Genomic DNA, 19,019 nt, shown 5'->3' on the forward strand with positions numbered 1-19,019 from the left:
GCGGCGCTGCGGCCCGGCGGCGGCCGCTCCCCGGGCGGTGGGCGGGCCCAGCCGCTCCCCGCCCCGCCAGCCGCCCGAGCGGAGCCGCCGCGGCCGGAGCCCGATGCCGGGAGCTGGGCGCTGAGGGCGGCCCCGAGATGGGGATTCTCAGCATCACGGACCAGGTACCGCCGCCGCGCCCGCCCGCCGCCCCCCGCGCCGCGCCCGGCCGCGCCGCCACGCCAGCCCGGGGATGCGCGGCCTAGTGCGCGCCGCCGGGCCCGGCCCGGCCCGGCCGCCGCCCCAGGCCGCGGCCCCCGGCCCGCCGCCGCGCGGGGCCGCCCGCTCCGCTCCCACCTGCCGCTCGGGCCCGCCCGGCCCCGCCGCAGCCCCGGCCCGGCCCTGCGCGGGGCTCGCCGGGCTCCGCTCCGCCCGCGGCCGCCGGGACCCGCGCTCGGCAGCCGGGCCCAGCGGGGCCGGGACCCCCGGCCCGGTACCGGCGGGACCCCGGGGACGGGACCCCCCGCCCCAGGGAGCGCGGATCCCCCTGGGGGAATCGCCGCCCCGGGACCCCCTGGCCCGGCGCGGGTGGGACCCCCGGGACGGGACCCGGCCGGCCCCGGGGCGGCGGCACCTCCCGCTGCCCCCCCCCGTCCTGACCCGCTGGGCTTTGGGCCCCCCCTGGGGCGCAGGGTGTCCCCAGCCCCGTTGTGGGTCCATCCGTGGGGTGCAGGGTGTCCCCATCGGGGTTTGGGGCCCCCCCTGGGGCAGACGGTGTCCTCAGCAGGGTTGTGAGGCCCCCCCTGGGGCGCAGGGTGTCCCCAGCCCTTTTGGTACATCCGTGGGGTGCAGCGTGTCCCCATCGGGGTTTGGGGCCCCCCCTGGGGTGCAGGGTGTCCCCATCGGGGTTTGGGCCCCCCCCTGGGGTGCAGGGTGTCCCCATCGGGGTTTGGGCCCCCCCCTGGGGTGCAGGGTGTCCCCAGCATGCTTTTGGGAACACCCCTGGGGTGGACGGTGTCCTCAGCAGGGTTTTGGGGCCCCCACCTGGGGTGCAGGGTGTCCCCATCGGGGTTTTGGAGAAGCCCCTGGGGTACAGGGTGTCCCCAGCCCCGTTTTGGGGCCCCCCCTGGGGTGCAGGGTGTCCCCATCGGGGTTTTGGAGAAGCCCCTGGGGTACAGGGTGTCCCCAGCCCCGTTTTGGGGCCCCCCTGGGGTGCAGGGTGTCTCCCACGCCAGGTTTCAAGGCAGCCCCCCCCCAGCTCCTGGCCTGCCCGTCGCGGGGTTCCCGCCTGGGCCCCCCCGTCCCTGAGCCGCCCCTTCCCCAGAGCTTCCCCGGGCTCGGTGTCCGTCCCCCGTCCCCGGAGCCGTGACCCCGGCGTCGCCTTGGCTCGGGCGGCTGCTCTTCCCCACGCGTTTGTACAGAAACCGCCTTTATCCACCTCGATTTGGGGGCTGCTGGCCCCTCGAAACCAAATATTGACGCCTGCCCCTCGCCCCCCGCGCCTGCGGTACCTCCGGCAGCGTTTGAAGCCTGGCAGGGTGGGTGAGGGAGGGGAGGGGTGAGCATGAGGGATTGATCTGTGATTTAAATAGAACTTTTTTTTTTTTTGGTAACCAAAACATTGAGCTTTCCCTGTGAATGGTGGGTGGGTGTGTCAGACCCAGCACTGCTGCAAACCGCGCGCCACTGAAGACTGCTCAGGGCATAATTATCGTCTGAGATTCTTTCCTTTTTTTTTTTTTTTTTTTTAAAAACCCTTTTTTTTTTAATGTCTAACGAGTGATGCTGAGTCTGCTGCATTCCAGGGGAATGACTCACGCGTTCCCTCTGACCCGGGATGTGTTCCCCGTGTTTAACTGCTTTTGCTTTGCTGGGAGGGCGAGAGCCGACGAGTGAGCGTGGGGCTGGCTGGGCAGCAGGGACGAGAAGGGGCTGCCGTGGAAACGAAGCTCTCTTGTTCCTCCGGGAGGTCGAGATAAGCGGGGCTCGCCGGTTCAGACCGTTAGATCCAGCCTTGGCGCGTGGGCTGAGCTGGGGGGGTGCGCCCCTGGACTCGCCCCGCGAAAAGCAGCAGAGTCTGGGGGGGCCGGGGCAGGGGAGCGTTGGGTTTGGCAGCGGTGGCGGGGAGCTGCCCCGGAGCACGGCAGCCCCCGCCCCAAAGGAGCTGCTGCGTGAAAGTGGTGGTTTTAGGCCCGAAACAAGAAATGGGGTGCGGGGCTCTCGGGCGATGGTCGGAGGTTGGGCAGCACCCACCCCGCCGCGCGGCTGTGACCTGGGCGGGGGCTCTGCTCCTGGGGTTCACCGAGCTCTGCTGGGTGACTTCTCTGAGGTGTGGGCAGCAGGAAACAGGAGGAGCGCCGGGCTGGGCTTTGCCAGGCTGGGCTTTGCCAGGCTGGGCTTTGCCGGGCTGGGCTTTGCTGGGCTGGGCTTGGCTTTGCCGGGCTGGGCTTTGCCGGGCTGGGCTTCACCAGGCTGGGCTTTGCCAGGCTGGGCTTTGCCGGGCTGGGCTTCGCCAGGCTCTCTGCGCCATCGGAGCCGGTAAGGTCGCAGGTGTTTCTCAGAAGCCGGGAGAGCGGCCGGCAGCGCGCAGCCTTCCGCAGGAGAGCACGAGGTGTCGCCCAGTTGTGCCTCGGGAAACCTGATTCACTGTCTCGTACCGGGAGGCTCCAGCCGGCTCCGAGTGCGGAGTTTCTGGCTGGGGTCAAAGCTTTGGATGGCGGGAGCTGGACCTGCCCTCCCGTGCTCGGGCGCTGCGCGGGGGGCGAAGCCGCGGGCGGTGCTGGGGGCTCCGCGGCTGGGCTGGGCTGGTCAGCGCCGCTCCTCGGACGCGGGGAGGCTTTTCCAGGGACCCCTCGGTCTGTTCCCCGCCGAACAACCGAGAAAAGGACCTTTGCTGGTTTGGAAACTGGTCCCTGGTGCCGGCTGAGCCGTGGGCGCGCGGAAGCCGCCGGGTGCTGCCGCTGGGCCGGGCTCTGGCAGCCCCAGGCGCGGGGGGCTCGTTCGTGGAGCGAGGGCCTGGCCCAGTCGGGCTGGTGTGAAGTCTCGGACGTGCCGTGGCGCGGCCGTTCTCCCCCCTCGTGTCCTCCGCGTGGTGCTGCCTTCACGACTTGCTTCTCTTTTTCTTCGTAGCCTCCTCTGGTCCAAGCCATCTTCAACCGCGATATAGAGGAGGTGCGGTCGTTGCTGAACCAGAAGGAGAACATTAACGTACTGGTGAGTGCTGCCGGCCGCGCTCGTGCCCCGTCCTGCACCCGGCTCTCCCGTTTCCCTCCCTTTGGCGGAGGGGAGGGCAGAGGCTCGGCGGGTGGGTGCTGTCGAGGCGGGGGGGCTCTTTTTGGCGAGGATGGTCAGAGCTGGGGTTTTGAAACAAAGATTTCTGGATTCTGTTCCCGGCTCGGCCGCCATTTGCTGGGCAGCTTTGTCCTGTTGCCTTGATCTTACCATCTGTAAAATGGGGCGCCTGGAAGACCGGGACTCCCGCCCCTCCCCGGGAGGTGGTGAGAGCCTCCTAAAGCTCCCGGCCGTGGGCTGTGTGGGAGGACTTTTCACGGAGGCTCAGCTTTGCTGCCCTGCCAGTTCACCTTCTTCTCCTTCGGGATGGCGACCCAAAACAGTTTGGTGTGAACGCAGCCGGTCTGGCGTGGGATGAGGTTGTTCCCCGGTGGGGGGGAGGTTTTGAGCTGCTCCGCAAACCTGCGTTCATCTCACAAGTTTTAGGGGCTCGTCTTGGGCCTTAAGCAGAGGCTGGTTTTGACGCTGGTTCCGGAGCTGGCGGGGAGGCCGGGAGAGGCGGCCGCCCCTGGGACACGTCCCTCCGGGTCCCGCTCGTGGCCAGGCTGGCACCTGGGGGGGGAGCCCTCGGTAGCCCCAGCCTGGGGACCACCAGCGTGATCTGTGGAGCGTGGGGACCAGCTCCAGCGAGGGAAGGGCCGAAACCTGCCTGGGAGCGTTCCGCTCCGCCTCGTCAGCGTGCCTCCCCTCGTCTGCTTTGCGAGCTCCCGGCTCCGCGGCCGATGTGCAGACAAGAAGCGCGGTGGCTGCCACGCGGGCTGGCGGCTCGGCGGCCCCGGCGGCCCTGGCCCGGGTCCCCCCGACGCGGTGGCACGCTTGGGCTGGTGCCGGCTCAGCAGCTCCTGCGCTTTCAGCCCAAAAGCCGGGCTGAGCTGCCGGCTTTGTGTCACGCTCCGATTTGTGTCGCTCAGCGCTTCGTCAGGGCGTTCGCCCGACCCAGCCTGCGCAGCCGGGGCCGGGGCGCACCCTCTCCTCCTGGCGCTAAGCCCCGAGGTCAAGGGCGGGCGCTGCGGACGCTGGCCCGCGGCCCGGGAAGGTGAGGGCGGCCCCGCGCCGGTGCCCGTGTGCCAGCGGCGCTCGCGGGCCCATCGTGTCCGAGCTCATCGCGCGGCGGCGGCCTGGGGGTCGCTTTCCGTGGCCGGTTCGGTCGGGCACCCGGCAGCGCTTCGTCCTCTTGTCAGGAGAGAGCGTTGGGATTGTTTTGCTGAGCTCTGGCGCAGCTGCTGGAGGAATAAAACCACGATTGTTAACACTTAATTTCCTTTTTGTGTGCAGGTTTAGAAATGTTGTTGCTTGTTCAGTGACCCGCCAGCTGGGTTTCACTTTCACATCCTCCTGCCTGGTTGTGCCAGCACAAGTTGTTACCAAAAAAAAATGAAACCGCCACCATTTTCCCAACAGTTTTTAAGCTAATGAAAGGCAATTACATTTTTTTCCCCCCCCAAACACAAAATCTGGGGCTTGAAATGAGTCGTGCTCGTCTGGGTTTCTGTTTGTTTGCTCCCTGGCTTTAGCACTCGCGTGTTCCCCGGGGGAAGCCTGAGCCAAGTGCCTGGAGGCAGAGGTTACCCAGGGCTGGCCCTGAGTAAACAGAAGTGAAAGGTGTTTTTTCTTTGGCCGATCCAATCTGAGATCAGAGGGGGGCTCTGCACCTTCCTGGCCTTCAGCAGCTGGCAGCTCCGAGCCTGGTTTCGGACTGTCTGTAATTCTGAGCGGGTTTGATTGTGGCCGAGAGGGTGGAAGCGTGCGGGACAGAGCGCAGCCGGGCTTTCGGCTCGCGGCGCAGAGCGCTTTGCCGTCGTTCCTTACGTCCGGCAGCACCGTGGCCGGGTCGGGTCGGGCTCCGGGGAGCCTGGCAGGGATGAAATGAAGGGCTGGAGCTGTCGCAGCCCCCCCGACTCGTGCTGGGGCCGTGGCCCAGGTACCCTGTGCTCCGGGCACCCACCGGGCTGCGCACGCCCGCACCCCCGCAGGACGGGGCTGGGTTTAAGGAGTTTTCCCCCGTCCCGAGGTGCTGCAGACGCTCACGGGAGGTGTCGGACTGCAGCGAGGAGGGAGCTCCCTGCCCTCGGAGCTCACGGGCGGTTTTTGTTTCTTACATCCCTGCTCAGGACCAAGAAAGACGAACGCCGCTGCATGCTGCTGCCTACATAGGAGATGTTGCAATCCTCGAGCTCCTCATACTGTCAGGTAAGGGCCGCGGCTCGCGGCGCTTGGCTCGAGCGCTGGCGCTGCCTCAGAGGCACCTTTCTGATCTCCTCTGGCCTTCGGGGTGCAGAGCAGCAGTTTTTGGTCACCCTCCAAGCAGCCGTGGGCTCGTGCTTAAGCCAGTGGGGTTGCAGCCAGGGGAAGATTAGGAAATGTTGCCGTAATCCTGAGAGGTTTGTTCGGACAGAGAAATGTCTTGGAACTGAAACAGCAGAGGTGGAGGCCGAGCCAGGAGGGGGATGTGCGCAAGGTGTCCGCGTTAGGAGCCTTGAACAGCTCCGGGGAGCAGCGTTCCCCTTGCTCGTGGAGAGGGGTCAGCTAAAAACCAGGGGATTTGGCTCAGGTTTGGCTTCTGTTACTTGGCATAAAGCGGCCCGTCGCTTCCCCCCAGAGCCGCTCAGCCCCGTGCCCGGGTCCTGTGCCCGCACGGGGCAGACGGGAGCCTCCTGGCCGCCGTTGCCGCGGGCTTCGCCGCTGCTGGGGCTGGCGTGATCCTACGTGACCCTGCCGAGGCGAGACGCGGGGAAATCCTTCGCTGAGGGCTTGTTAAACAGGACTGGGGATGTTCAGCTCCGTCTGCAGAGCTTGGGATGCCCTTACGTGCCCTATGTTGATTTTTTTGCTGCCCGTGTGTGAGCTCTCAGCAGCGAGGAAGGGCAGGGCCTTCGGGGCTCGTGGGGCCTGAGTGCCCGGCACAGACCTGCAGCTGGGGCAGCGGTGATCTCTCGTCTTCCCTTTCTAACACGAGATGCAGCCCATGGTGACCACAACGCTCCGTTTCTTTGTCTCAGGTGTTTTAAAGCAGGGAGCAGAGCTGCTCGCTGGGTCCTCGCTGTAGTTTTTCGGCTCGGTGGGGAAGCTGGCACGCTGGGAGATGTGCTCCCTTCGGTCTCTGTAGCTTGTTCCTCCTGCAGCTCGCAGGGTCTGTCCTCACATAAAGCTCGCTGCGAGGTCCCTTCTTGCGGCAGAACCCGCGCTCCTGCCTGGCGGGTGCCTCGGAGGTGGCTGCAGACCTGCCCTGGCACTGCAGAGCGGTCACCTCTGTGTCCCCTGACCCCTCCTTTTGTCCTTCCTCAGGTGCTAACGTTAACGCGAAGGACACTGTCTGGCTCACCCCGTTACACCGCGCCGCGGCTTCTCGTAACGAGGTAGGTCCCCTCGGGGTGGCCTCTGGCTCTGCTCCTCGCACGGGGCCGGTGGGCGCTGGTGGAGGCGGGGGCTGCGCTTCTCCTCTTGCCCGGTTTTGGCTGGGACGGGCCGTCTCGTTCGAGTGGAGAGGGGACGAAGGCGTAATTCAGGGGCTGAAAATGAGAGCTGGAAAATAATCTCCTTGGTTCCCTTCCCTCCATCCTTCAGGAGTCAGCGCGTGGGTTTTCCCCACAACATCCTTCCCGCCTTTCCCCCTTCCCCAGGGCTTTGTCTAACCCAGCTTTACGCTTCTTGGGGGGATGAGGAGGCTCTCGCCCTTTCTCTGGGGAGCCAGTTCCGACGGGTCGTGTTGGAAAGGTTTCCTGACGTTTAGCTTTTGTGGGCTTAACTTCATCCCACTTCACTTTGTCCTGGTTTGAGTTGCTGGAGAGCAAGAAGCTCTGTGGTCATGTTGGTTGGAGCCAGAGGATCCGGAGCCCTGGCTCTGGCACGCGGGGCGAGTTACCACCCACCGACTCGGGATGAGACGCGGCAGCGTAAACCTCTGCTCTGAGCGCGTGGGGACAGGTCCTGCGGGTCGCTAGAATACGGCGGCTCGGCAAGCCGAGGCTGTTTTGCTGTCAGGTCTGCAGAGCTGCCTGGGAGCCTGAGCGCGCTCCTCTGCTTCTCCTCTGCCTCAGGTGTGCTGCAGAGACGCCTCCCTCCTCCCGGGGCTGCGCCGCCCGCCCAGCTCCTGAGAGGAGCCTTCCCGAAACGCGGCGGCCCGGGGCCGCTCTCTGGGATCGCTGGGTTTGGGTCCTGCCCGGCCCCTTCACGCGCTTCCCCCAGCCGGGAGCGGTCTCGGCCCCGGGAGGACGGAGCAGAGCGGGGAGCCGTGGGGCTGCGGTCGTGGCGGTGCCGCCCCGATGCAAACCCTGGCCAGGAGAACGTGGGGCTGCAGCAAACAGCCTCTGCCAGCAAAGGGGGAAGTAATTATCAAATATAGGTCGGTGGGTCACATTTGTCGTCCCCCGGGCGCTTCGCACCTCGTGAGTCGCGGATGAACGCTCGCTCGCGGTTCAGGCACGTGGCTCGGGGGTTTCTGGGGTGCCGGTGCCCCCCTGCAGCCGCGCTCGGGTGGGATGAGCCTGGCTCCTCGAGTCCCACCCCCCGAACTCCAGCCTGGAAGGAGCTGGAGCAGCCCAGGGGAGGGCCGGAGGATTTGTGTAGGGAAGGTTTCTTCTCCCTGCTCGCTCTTGGAGTCTCTCTCGCGGCATCTTTACCTCTCTCACCCTTTCTCTGGGATAACGTCCTGAAACAGCCGGGCGCGGGCTGCGCGACGCCGTCAGGGCCACCGAAGCAGCCGAGTCCTTCCCCCTGCGCTCGTGCGCGTGCGGCGCGGTCGGGGCTCGGCCCCGCGAGGGCAGCTCCGGCTCGTGGGGCTGCGGGTGGGTGCGGGTCCGGGCAGCCCCGTGTGCGCTGGAACCGCGGGATGGGCTGAGCTGCAGCTTCCCCCGCCGGGCCGGGGGCTCCCGCGGGCCCCCACGGGCGGGCTCAGAGCTCCGCTCTCCTCTGCTCCCGCCAGAAGGCACTTCACCTCCTCCTGAAGCACTCGGCCGACGTCAATGCCCGCGACAAGTACTGGCAGACGCCTCTGCACGTCGCCGCTGCCAACCGGGCCACCAAGTGCGTGGAGGCCATCATCCCCCTGCTGAGCACCGTCAACGTGGCCGACCGCACGGGCCGCACGGCGCTGCACCACGCCGTGCACAGCGGCCACCTCGAGGTGGGCAAGGCGGGGCGGGGCGTGGAGGGGGGGCCCGTGTCCGTCCCCTGTTCTGGGCGCGGAGGAACGGCAGCCGGGCCGCTCTCACCGCTTCCCCCTGTCTAGATGGTGAACCTGCTGTTGAACAAAGGGGCCAGCCTGAGCACCTGTGACAAGAAGGACCGCCAGCCCATCCACTGGGCAGCTTTCCTCGGTGCGTTTTCCCCGCGGGCATCGCCGCGGTTTCTTCTCCCACTTGCTGCCTGTGGGTTCACCCTGCAGGGTGGAGGGGCTCCCCGGGGCCCCACTCTGCCAGGTCTCTGGTTTTGGGGGTCCCCTGGCTCTCACCGCTCTCCCCCGGACAGGGCATTTGGAGGTTCTGAAGCTGCTGGTGGCCCGGGGAGCCGATGTGATGTGTAAGGACAAGAAGGGCTACACCCTGCTGCACACCGCGGCGGCCAGCGGCCAGATCGAAGTCGTGCGTCACCTGCTGCGGTTGGGCGTCGAGGTAGGACCCCCGGGGCGGGCTCGGGCCGGGGACAGGAGCGGGTGCTGGGTGGAGCCAGGAGCCCTGGCTGGTTCTCGACTGCTTGTTTTTTTTTCTTCCCAAATCCCCAAATTTGGGGTTTGTTGCTCCCGCAGATCGATGAACCAAATTCCTTCGGTAACACTGCACTTCACATCGCCTGTTACATGGGCCAAGATGCCGTGGCCAACGAGCTGGTCAACTACGGCGCCAACGTCAATCAGCCTAACGAGAAGGGCTTCACCCCTCTGCACTTTGCTGCCGTCTCCACCAACGGGGCCCTGTGCCTCGAGCTCCTCGTCAACAACGGGGCCGATGTCAACTTTCAGGTCTGGCGCCTTCGGGACGGGGGGAGCGGGGACGCGCTGCCCCAGGTGGGGAGCTCAGGGCCCCCCAGAGCCTGACGCGCCGTCGCTTCTGCTCCCCGCAGAGTAAGGAAGGGAAGAGCCCTTTGCACATGGCGGCCATCCACGGGCGGTTCACGCGTTCCCAGATCCTCATTCAGAACGGTGAGTGGCTTCTCCCTCCCGCCCGGGGTTACCCCAGGCCTTTTCTTGTGCTTCTCAGCACCTGCCTCTGGGACCTCCCTGCCCGTTTGCTCGGAAGGTTTGAGAGCTCTACAGTCATCACTCGGATTCACCCCGTGCCCTGGGGCTGCCGGTGGCCCTGTGCTGCTGGGGGTGGCCGGGGGCCCACATGCCCTCAAGGGCAGCGAAGTGCAACCAGGGGCCTGAAATTCCAGCCAGGTCAGGGCTGCTGTGGGCAGAGAACGTTCCCCCCGCCACGTCCAGCCTGAAAGACAATATTCTTGTACGAGGGCTGCGGGCTTGGCAGCCACCCCGGGGGCTCAGCTGGAGACCTCCAGGCTGAACGCGTCCCCTCCTGGGGCACAGGGCAGAGATCGAACGCCCGGGGTTTGCAGGGTACAGGTGGGCTCTTGGCTCAGGGAGCGGCTTACGGCTCTGCACGGAGCCGGGTTGTTCGTCGTGTCCCTGAGACGGGACGTGGCTGTCGGAGCAGCCTGGGCTGCTCGGGACTAGAACACAGAGACTCGCTGGCAAAGCACTTGGCTTCTCCCTTCTAGGCAGTGAGATTGACTGTGCTGACAAATACGGCAATACCCCCCTCCACGTTGCTGCTAGATACGGCCACGAGCTGCTAATTAGTACTTTGATGACGAATGGTGCTGACACTGCAAGGTAGGGGAGGCCTCGTTCTCCCTTCCCCTGCCCTGGGCTGGGGGATGCGCAAGTGCCCCATCCCGACTCCCTTCTCGTCTCCTGGCAGGCGTGGGATCCACGACATGTTCCCTCTGCACTTAGCTGTTCTCTTTGGATTTTCAGACTGTTGTCGTAAGCTACTTTCCTCAGGTGAGTGGCCCGGCCGCCCCTCCCGCAGCGGGGGGGGCACTGGGGGCCCTCGAGCTTCCCCCTGACTCCCTGCCCCTCCTGCCCCCCAGGTCAGTTGTACAGTATCGTCTCCTCGCTGAGCAACGAGCACGTGCTGTCCGCAGGCTTCGATATCAACACGCCTGACAACCTCGGGAGGACTTGCCTCCACGCTGCTGCTTCTGGAGGGTGAGCTGCGCCCGGGGCTGGGCGGGCTCTGCCCACGCCGCGACCCTGCGCTTGGCCCGGGGGCTGCGGCCTGGGCAGCCCGGTGCGGCGCCTTGCTCGGGGCTGGAAGTCGGACCCCGGGTGCCCTTCCCGGCTCTGGGCGAGAGTGGAGACCCGTGCTTAGAGCAGGGATGGGAACGGAAACGTTTCGGCCCTGCTCTGCCGCTGACTCTGAGACTCGTCCCGGTCGCTCCTCTCCGTGGCTCTTTACCCTTTCAGATGGGGCTAAAACGTTTCCTTGCGGGGGGTTGTAAAGGGCCGGTGCCTGAAGCAGCGGGGGTTTGGCTGTGGAAAGGCCTCGTGCTGTTTGCCGGGAGGCTGCTCCCACGCGGCGCGTTGAGGGCGCGGAGCTGCGGAGCCCCCTCGAGGGCCGCGCTTCTGTCGTGTCCGCGCGCTGTCCTGGAGCCGCCCCAGGCGTCGCGGCGGTTCCCCCCCCCCGGCGCCGGCAGCCACAAATCCGAGATCTTTTCTGTAGCCTAAAACCCAGCGCGAGCTGCGCTGAGGGCTCGTGTCTGCCGGCTGGCTGAGGGCTCCAGGCTGCGCGGGGGAGCCGGCGGGAGGCGTGGAGGGTGGTTTGACGGGAGAGCAGGGAGGGGCTTTGCCTGTGCAGCTCCAGCCATGGCTGCGGCTCTCGCGCTGCCCAAAGGTTGAGCTGAGCTTTGCCGTGTCCAGGCTGAGCGGGCCAGAAGCGTCGCTGTCTTGTCTGCAGCTGGGAGGAGTTTGTGCTCCTGCTGAGGTCCCTTCTGATCCCTCTCTAACTCCTCTCCCTGCCTCCCGCAGGAATGTTGAATGTCTTAATTTGCTGTTGAGCAGCGGTGCTGACTTGAGGAGGAGAGATAAATTTGGAAGGTAAAAGTGCTGGGGGCCTTGCAGGGGGGCGGGGGGTGTTCCTCCAGGCCTAGGCCAGCTGGAGGGCTCCCGCCTGGCTTTGGGGTGGGACATTCCCGAGGCCTTTGCTGCTGCTTCACCCCCTCTCGCCCCCCGGGGTCCAGCGCTGGCTCTGGAGCTGGAGCAGGGTGCAGCTCGGCGGGGCGGGGGGCGGCTGCTTTCCCCCCCGGGGCCCGGCAGCGCCACTGATCCCATCCCCTTCCCCTTCCCAGGACTCCACTGCACTACGCAGCTGCCAACGGCAGTTATCAGTGTACGGTGACGCTGGTGACGGCGGGAGCCAGTATTAACGAGGCCGACTGCAAAGGCTGCACCCCCTTACACTATGCTGCTGCTTCGGACACGTACAGGAGGTGAGCGTGGGGCGCCGAGGCTGCCGTTCCCCCGCAGCTGGTGCTCGGGGGGTGGGGAAGGGGGGAGCGCCTCGAGGCGCGGGGGTGGCAGGGGGCAGTCGGGGAACTGATGGGGGTCTCCGGCCTTTCAGAGCAGAGACTCATTCAGGAAACAGCCACGACACCGAGGAGGAGCCGCTGAAGGAGTCGCGGCTGAAGGAGGCGTTCTTGTGAGTCCGCGCGGCCCCGCCTGGCCGCTGGTCGCTGTTTGCCCCCTCCCCGCGCCCCGGCACGCGCCTCGCGCTCGCGGACGCTGAGCAGAGCAGCGACGCCTCCGAGGAAACACCCGGTTTGATTCTTGAGGCAAACTGGGCCGTCGCTGCCCGTCGCTTCCAGTGGTCCGGAGGGCGTTAGTCCAGCGCCTGCTCCGAGGCAGCTCGGGGGGTTCCCTGCTAGGCTCTGCCTCTGCCATCCCCCCCCTTCTGATCTCCCCGTCCTCTTGCTCCCGCAGTTGTTTAGAGTTCCTGCTGGATAATGGTGCTGACCCGTCCCTGCGGGACAAGCAGGGATATACCGCTGTCCACTATGCAGCTGCGTACGGCAACAGGCAGAACCTCGAACTGGTGAGTGAGCCGGGGGGACCCCTCAGCGCTGCCAGGAGAAGGGGGAACCCCCGCTGTGGTGTCCGGGCGTGGCTGAGGGACTGTGTGTGTCGTAGGGTTTGTCCGGGAGGGAGGGAGGTGGGTTTGGTTAAAAATCACAGGGAGTCCCCGGGGGGCGTCGTGCTGGGAGAGCCACGGAGCAAAGACCCCGGCCTGAGCGCGATGGCGGTGAGGGAGGAGCTTTGCCCCCCCATGGTGGGGGGCAGGGGGGGGCTGTCCTGCGTAAACCCCTGGCAGCAGAGCAAGGGTGGGCTCCTCAAAGGAGGCCTGGAGCCCTGTGCTGGGGAGGAGCTCTCGCCGTGCAGAAACGCTTTGTAACCAAAACGCCCGCGTCGTTACGGGGCGAGCTCGCAGCCGTGCGGGCACAGGAGCTGTCTGAGTAGTGGGGAGGCTTCAGGGTAGCAGGGACCTGATGTGACTGTGCAGGGCCCAGAGCCGGGTTTAGGAAGGTCCCATCCTGAAATTCCGATCACTCTGGAGCGGATGAGCTGGTTTTCTAACGCCGCTGCAGCCGGCGGGTGGACAGGGCTCTGTGGAAGCCTCCGTGATTCCAGGATCAGTTACGGTTTTGTGTTGTTACTGTTGCAGCTCCTGGAAATGTCTTTTAACTGCCTGGAGGATGTGGAAAGCACCATTCCAGTCAGCCCTTTGCACTTAGCTGTGAGTACGGCTGCCCCAGCCCCGGGGTTTCGGAGGGCGCTTGGCTCGTGCGGGGTCCACGCCGGGTCCTGGAGAGGTGCCCAGGTCCCTGGAGCTGGCGGGGCCGAGCAGGAGAGGCAGCGGTGGCTGGGGAGCGGCTTTCCCCACAGCCCCTCGTTCAAAGTCCCTTTGATTTGGATGTGGAACTCCCTGCTCTTCCCGGGGCTTTCTGGATGCCGGTTTGGAGCCACCTCCCGTGTCAGAGCGGGGTGGGAGCGGGCGCGGGCTTGGGCTGGGACCCGAGCGCAAACGAGAGGCAGCGGCTGGGCAGGAGCAGGAATTGTCCCGGGGGGGAGATTTCTGGGTGCAGCCTCTCCGGGCACGGCTTTAGCGCCGTCCCCTTTGTCCGCAGGCCTATAATGGTCACTGTGAAGCCCTAAAGACACTCGCCGAAACCCTGGTGAACCTCGACGTGCGGGACCACAAAGGGCGGACGGCGCTGTACCTCGCCACGGAGAGAGGCTCCACGGAGTGCGTGGAGGTGCTCACCAGCCACGGCGCGTCCGCCCTGGTGAAGGAGAGGAAGAGGAAGTGGACCCCTCTCCACGCTGCAGGTGAGGAAGGGCAGAGGGGGCCGGGGCGGCCGGGGGCAGCGAGGGAGCGTCTCCAGAGCAGGGGGCCCGTTGGCCCGGCTGCCGCTCGGGGGAGGGAAGGGGCCGAGGTCTGGGGGCTGCTTCGGGCGGGATGTGCCAGCGGAAGCTGAGGGTCCAAGCGGCTCAGCGGCGGCGGGGAGAGAAAATACCAGCAGCTTCTGCGCACACACGTGTCCTCAGCTCAGCCTGCACGTGCTAATCAATCCTGTAGCCTAGCAACCACCTAACGAGCTTGCTCAGCCCCGCGTGCCTGGCTGCTGGGCACGAGCCCCTTCCCTCGGCTCGCGGCCGGAGGGGACCCCTCGGTCCCGGCGGGTGACTCCTCTCCTTGCGCGTTGTCTCCAGCTGCCAACGGGAACACGGATTCCCTGCACCTCCTGATCGACAGCGGGGAGCGGGCGGACATCACCGACGTCATGGACATCCATGGCCAGTGAGTTTCTCGGGATGTTTCTCAGGCTCCGCGCGGCTCCGGGTCGGGCCGTGGGGGACGGGGGAGCCAGGGCGACGCTCGCACCCCGCTGACCTCGAACCCACCCCCCTCCCTGCCGCCTTTCCCCCCAGAACCCCCCTGATGCTGGCGATCATGAACGGCCACGTTGACTGTGTCCATCTCCTGCTGGAGAAGGGATCCACGGCCGACGCCGCAGACAAGAGGGGACGGACCGCCCTGCACCGAGGGGTGAGCGTGCCCGCGGGCCTGCAGCCCCGCAGCCTCTGCTCGTCCCCCCGGGCTGCCTGGGGGGCGAGCGGGTGGTTTCTTTCGCTGCGAGCGTCCGCAGCGGAAGAGCCCATGTTCCCTTCCTGCGATGCAGCGCTGGAGAGGGAAGCTGTGGAAGGGGGGGTAGTTCTGTTGCTGAATGAGGGCTGAGATCTGACCTCCGGGTCCTCCTCCCTGGCCGCAGGCTGTGACGGGCTGCGAGGACTGCCTGGCTGCCCTCCTGGACCACGATGCCTTCGTTCTGTGTCGGGATTTCAAAGGCCGGACCCCGATCCACTTTGCGTCGGCGTGCGGGCACTTAGAAATCCTGAGGACCCTGCTGCAGGCAGCCCTCTCTACTGACCCTCTGGACTCTGTGGTGGACTACAGCGGCTACTCACCGATGCACTGGGCTTCATACAGTGGTAAGGACCCGGGCTGGGCCCTGCCCGCCTCTGCCCTGGCTGCTGAGGGGGAGGAGGGAGCAAGGAAGAGCCGCGTTGTCCCTCTGACCCCCCCTGCACCCCCTCAGCCCAGCAGCGAGTTCGGCCTGGGGGAAAGGACGGCCCAAATGTGGGAGGGAGGCAGGGAGATCTTTCCCCCTGCCAAGCTCCTTCCAAAAAGGGATGAGCTGTGAGAAGAGCTGAGGCTGCTTCCTCCAGGACCGCTGGATTTGCAGGATTTCCTGGCCGCGCCCTGGCTGCAGGGAGCGCTGGGGCTGGTACGGCAGCTGGCGGGGATGTCTCGGTGTCCGAGGGGACGCCGGCGATGCGAAGTCCTTCAGGAGACGGAGTCGGAAACCTCCTGAAGTGCAGCAGCTTTGCTGCCAGAGAGGAAACAAAACCGCTGCTCTGTGCCGGGGAGCGGGTTGGTTTGGGCACTTGGGCGCTGCTGGAGCTCTGGGTGTGGGGGGAGCCAGAGCCGCCTTCAGTCCCTTCTTGTTCTGTTCCGGGGAGGAGCCGCGGGCTGGGCACTGAGGTGTTTCTGTCCCTCTCTCCTCACAGGGCATGAAGATTGTCTTGAATTGTTACTTGAACACAACCCGTTTGCGTACCTAGAAGGAAACCCCTTTACTCCATTGCACTGTGCAGTGTAAGTGGCGCCGGGGACCTGCCCTGGGGACAGGGGCCGCGGGGTCGGCGCTGGCAGCTCCAAGCGCTGCCCTTCAGCCAAGGGCTCTTCCTGGGCGGCAGCGGCTCCTCAGGGGGGTACCAGCAGCTCGGCCCAGCTCCCCTGGGGTGCTGGAGGTCCTCGGGGAGCTGGAAGGCGGCCGCCTCGCTGGCTGTCACGTCCCAGCCTCGCCCAGCAGCAGCTTTCGGCTCCACGGAGCTGATGGAGCTGCCGAGGGCTCGGCCCTCTCCATGGCTCCTCTCTGCTCCTCGGCTGTGGGGCACCCCCAGGGCTCCGCGTTGTCCCAGGCCACTTCCCTCAGGGGTAGTGTGATCCAGGGGGTCCCACTGGGTGCAGCGGGGTTTGGGGCTGACGGTGGTTCCTTGGCTGCGCTGCCCTGGGCGGGGAGGGGGTGAGGAAGGGGGGGGCATTGCCTCGTGCTGCCTGGGGTGGGCCTGGGGCGTCCCTGGGCCCTGCGGCAGCAGCGCATGGGCAGGGCTGGTGGCTGGTGTGTTTACCCTCCAGTAAGACTGAGAGGGTAAAGGGGTGTTTTACCCCAAACAGCTCCAGACCAGCTGCTGTTTGTGCCCGAGCCCTGGGAACATGCTGCTCCCTCCCCCTGCAGACGGGCTAATGCTGCTTAGTCTTGTTCTTAACTTTCCTCTCGTCCCCGCCGCAGAATTAACAACCAGGACGGCACTGCTGAAATGCTGGTGGAAGCATTAGGTGCCAAGATTGTTAATAGCAGAGATGCCAAAGGAAGGTGAGCGCAGCCTCGTCCCGCTCCTGTCACCGCTCCCCAGCGCCGCTGGGTGGGGGCCGTGACTCGCGCCGCCGTTGCCACGCGGCTTCCCACGGCACAGAGGGGCTCTGACGTCCCCAGGCGCGGCTGCAGGCTGTAGGGTGGGTGCTGTGCCCCCCCCTTCACCCGCTCTCTCTCATCTTCCCAGGACACCCCTTCACGCTGCTGCCTTTGCAGACAACGTCCACGGTTTACAGCTGCTCCTGCGCCACCAAGCCGAGGTCGACACGACGGACAAGCTGGGGAGGACCCCCCTCATGATGGCTTCCGAGAACGGGCACACCGCAGCGGTCGGTACGTGGCCGGCAGGCGCCTTCCCCACCCGCCCCGTGCCGCCTCCGCTGCCGGCTCCCCGGGACGGCTGCCCCGCTCCTGCCCCCTCGGCACGCGGCCGCTGCCCCGCGCCGCCGGGCTCCCTGCGTCGCCTTCTCGGCAGCGGCTTGTCCCTCCTCGTTGCAGAGTTCCTGCTGTACCAAGCAAAAGCAAATATAACTGTGCTGGACGTCAACAAGAACACAGCTCTTCACCTGGCCTGCAGCAAGGTAGGGACCGGCCGCGCTGGCAGCCCCCGTCGCCTCGGCCTCGCCGCTGCTCCTGCCCCGGGTTTGCTCCCTGCCCGCCGCGCCCTGCCCCGGCGCGGAGCGGCTCAGGCTGGAGCCCAGACCCGGCTGGGTTTGCCCCGCGGCTCCGAGCTCGCTGTGCTTCCCGGGCGCGGCGGGAGCGGGAGGCTCGAGATCCGCGTGTCCGTGCCGAGGAGGAGCTGCTGCAGAGCGGGGGGGGCGCGGCAGCTCGGCTTGGGCGCTGCCGTGGTGGCGAGCTGTGGTTTAGGGAACGTTTCCGTGTCCCCGGGAATCTCGGAGAGCGCCAGGTCCCCTCCAGCGCCTCTGCCCTCCTGCCTGTGCGCTCTCAGCAGCCCGCTCTCCTTTCCAGGGCCATGAAAAGTGTGCCTTGTTGATCCTGGGGGAAACCCAAGACCTTGGCCTTATCAATGCAAGTAACAGTGCTCTGCAGATGTGAGTATCTGGGCGGGAACGGGGCTTTGCTGGGCGGGGGTGGCGCCGGGGAAGGGGCGGCCGTCGGAGCTCAGCACCCGCCACGCGTCGCCCTCGGAGCCGCTCGCAGGGGCCCCTGGTTTTAGCGGGAGGAGCCGGAGGGCGGCGGGTTCACGCTGCCTTTCGCTCTCCCCCCAGGCCGCTCCACATCGCAGCTCGGAACGGGCTGGCCTCCGTCGTCCAGGCCCTGCTCAGCAGAGGGGCCACTGTGCTGGCTGTGGATGAAGAAGGTGAGTGTTCCTCGCGGGAGCTCGGGGGGGTTTGGCGCGACGTCCCCGGGGGCTGGGGGCTGCCTGGGGGAGCTTGGCCGGGATCGGGAGGATTTCCACGGGCTCAGCCACGGCACCGCGGGAGCAGCCTGGGCCAGGGCGTCCCCGGCACCGCGCGACTCCCCAAAGGCATTTCCAGGTGCCGCGCGTGGTTGAAATGTGTCTTTTACCCCCCCGTGTGTCTTCTGGTGGCCGTCTGGCTCCTGCCGGGCCCAGAACCCACCCAGCCGGAGCCAGCCATGAGCCGTTGACTCACTCGCGAGTTGGCAGCAGCTGGTGGTTGTGGCCAGAAGCTTTTTCTCCCGGCGGAGTTCCTGCTCTGCCGGAATACCTTGAAGTTGTGAAAAGTAGCGTTGTCTGCCTCGCTGCCAGGGCTTCCGAGGCTTTTTATTCGCCTCCTGCCGGTCCTGGCACGCTTCAGAGCGGCTGCTGCGATGGCAGGGATGGCCGGTGCCCAGACGCGGGGTCTTTTGGGATACGAGTGGACGTCCTGGCCCCTCGGCGCGGGGCTCAGACCCCCGGCTCGACGCGTTCCCCGGGGCCGGTGCCCGTGCGGGGCCGTCCCTCACCCCTGGCTCTGTTCTAGGTCACACCCCAGCCTTGGCGTGCGCCCCCAACAAGGACGTTGCCGACTGCCTGGCACTTATCCTCTCCACCATGAAGCCTTTCCCACCTAAAGACGCCATCAGCTCTTTCAGCTTCAACCTCCTCAAGAACTGCGGCATCGCAGCCAAAACCGCCGCCTGCGGGGCCCTGCCCAACGGCAGCACCTGCCCCTACAGCAAGGACCGGCACAGCGCCATCGGCTTGGACGGCTGTTACTCGGAGTAGCTTAAACTATGGGTGACCTAATATCTTATTATATTTATTTAGAAATTCTATAAATATAGGGCACTTTAAAGGAGAACAAGACTGGGCAGGCCTTCTAGCGTGGCCGGACGGGCCAAGAGTTCAGAGCTTCCTCTTCTCGCTGGGTTGCCAGCGCGGTGCCAAAGCTGTTAATTGGTTTAACGAGCAGCTGGCAGCGCCGTTCCCGTCCCCTGCCCCTTCTCAATCCTCCCCCCGGCGGCGGCGGGGCAGGAGACGGGTGCTGCGGGGTCGGGGCTTCGCCCGGGCGAGGCGGGTGCCACCTTCCGCCGGCCCGCGGACGGGAGCGGGGCTCGGCCCTCGCGGCGCCTCGAGATGGGTGCCGGCGTCGCCCCGCGCCAGCCTCCCGCCCCGCCTCGCCCCCGCGGCTGCCCCGAGCCCTCGCTCCGGCCGCCGGGACGGGGAAGCCTGAACTCTTGGGGGGGCTGGGGGGGGGTCTTGGGGAATCGGCGGGTCTCGCGGGCGCCGGGGTGGGGGTGAGCTCCCGGCCAAGTGCCACTGAAACTGCTCCTCTCGCAATCGCTTCTGTTCT

General features: G+C 66.4%; 1 protein-coding gene across 1 annotated transcript; it reads left to right on the plus strand.

The window, feature by feature from the left end:
* Positions 1-46: 46 nt before the first annotated feature.
* On the plus strand, positions 47-18,895 carry ANKRD52 (ankyrin repeat domain 52). Its single transcript, XM_074807768.1, has 28 exons — positions 47-164; positions 3,109-3,192; positions 5,382-5,460; positions 6,556-6,626; positions 8,192-8,392; positions 8,498-8,585; positions 8,737-8,879; positions 9,014-9,226; positions 9,328-9,406; positions 9,982-10,096; positions 10,185-10,267; positions 10,357-10,474; positions 11,294-11,362; positions 11,614-11,754; positions 11,886-11,963; positions 12,245-12,356; positions 12,984-13,055; positions 13,447-13,648; positions 14,033-14,120; positions 14,252-14,369; positions 14,593-14,812; positions 15,392-15,479; positions 16,177-16,260; positions 16,448-16,593; positions 16,759-16,841; positions 17,230-17,312; positions 17,490-17,581; positions 18,207-18,895. Exons 1-28 carry the CDS (start codon positions 138-140, stop codon positions 18,449-18,451), a joined length of 3,222 nt encoding a protein of 1,073 aa, XP_074663869.1. The 5' UTR covers positions 47-137; the 3' UTR covers positions 18,452-18,895.
* Positions 18,896-19,019: the final 124 nt, after the last annotated feature.

This window comes from Strix aluco, chromosome 27, assembly GCF_031877795.1.
Source record: "Strix aluco isolate bStrAlu1 chromosome 27, bStrAlu1.hap1, whole genome shotgun sequence".
NCBI classification, from domain to species: domain Eukaryota; kingdom Metazoa; phylum Chordata; class Aves; order Strigiformes; family Strigidae; genus Strix; species Strix aluco.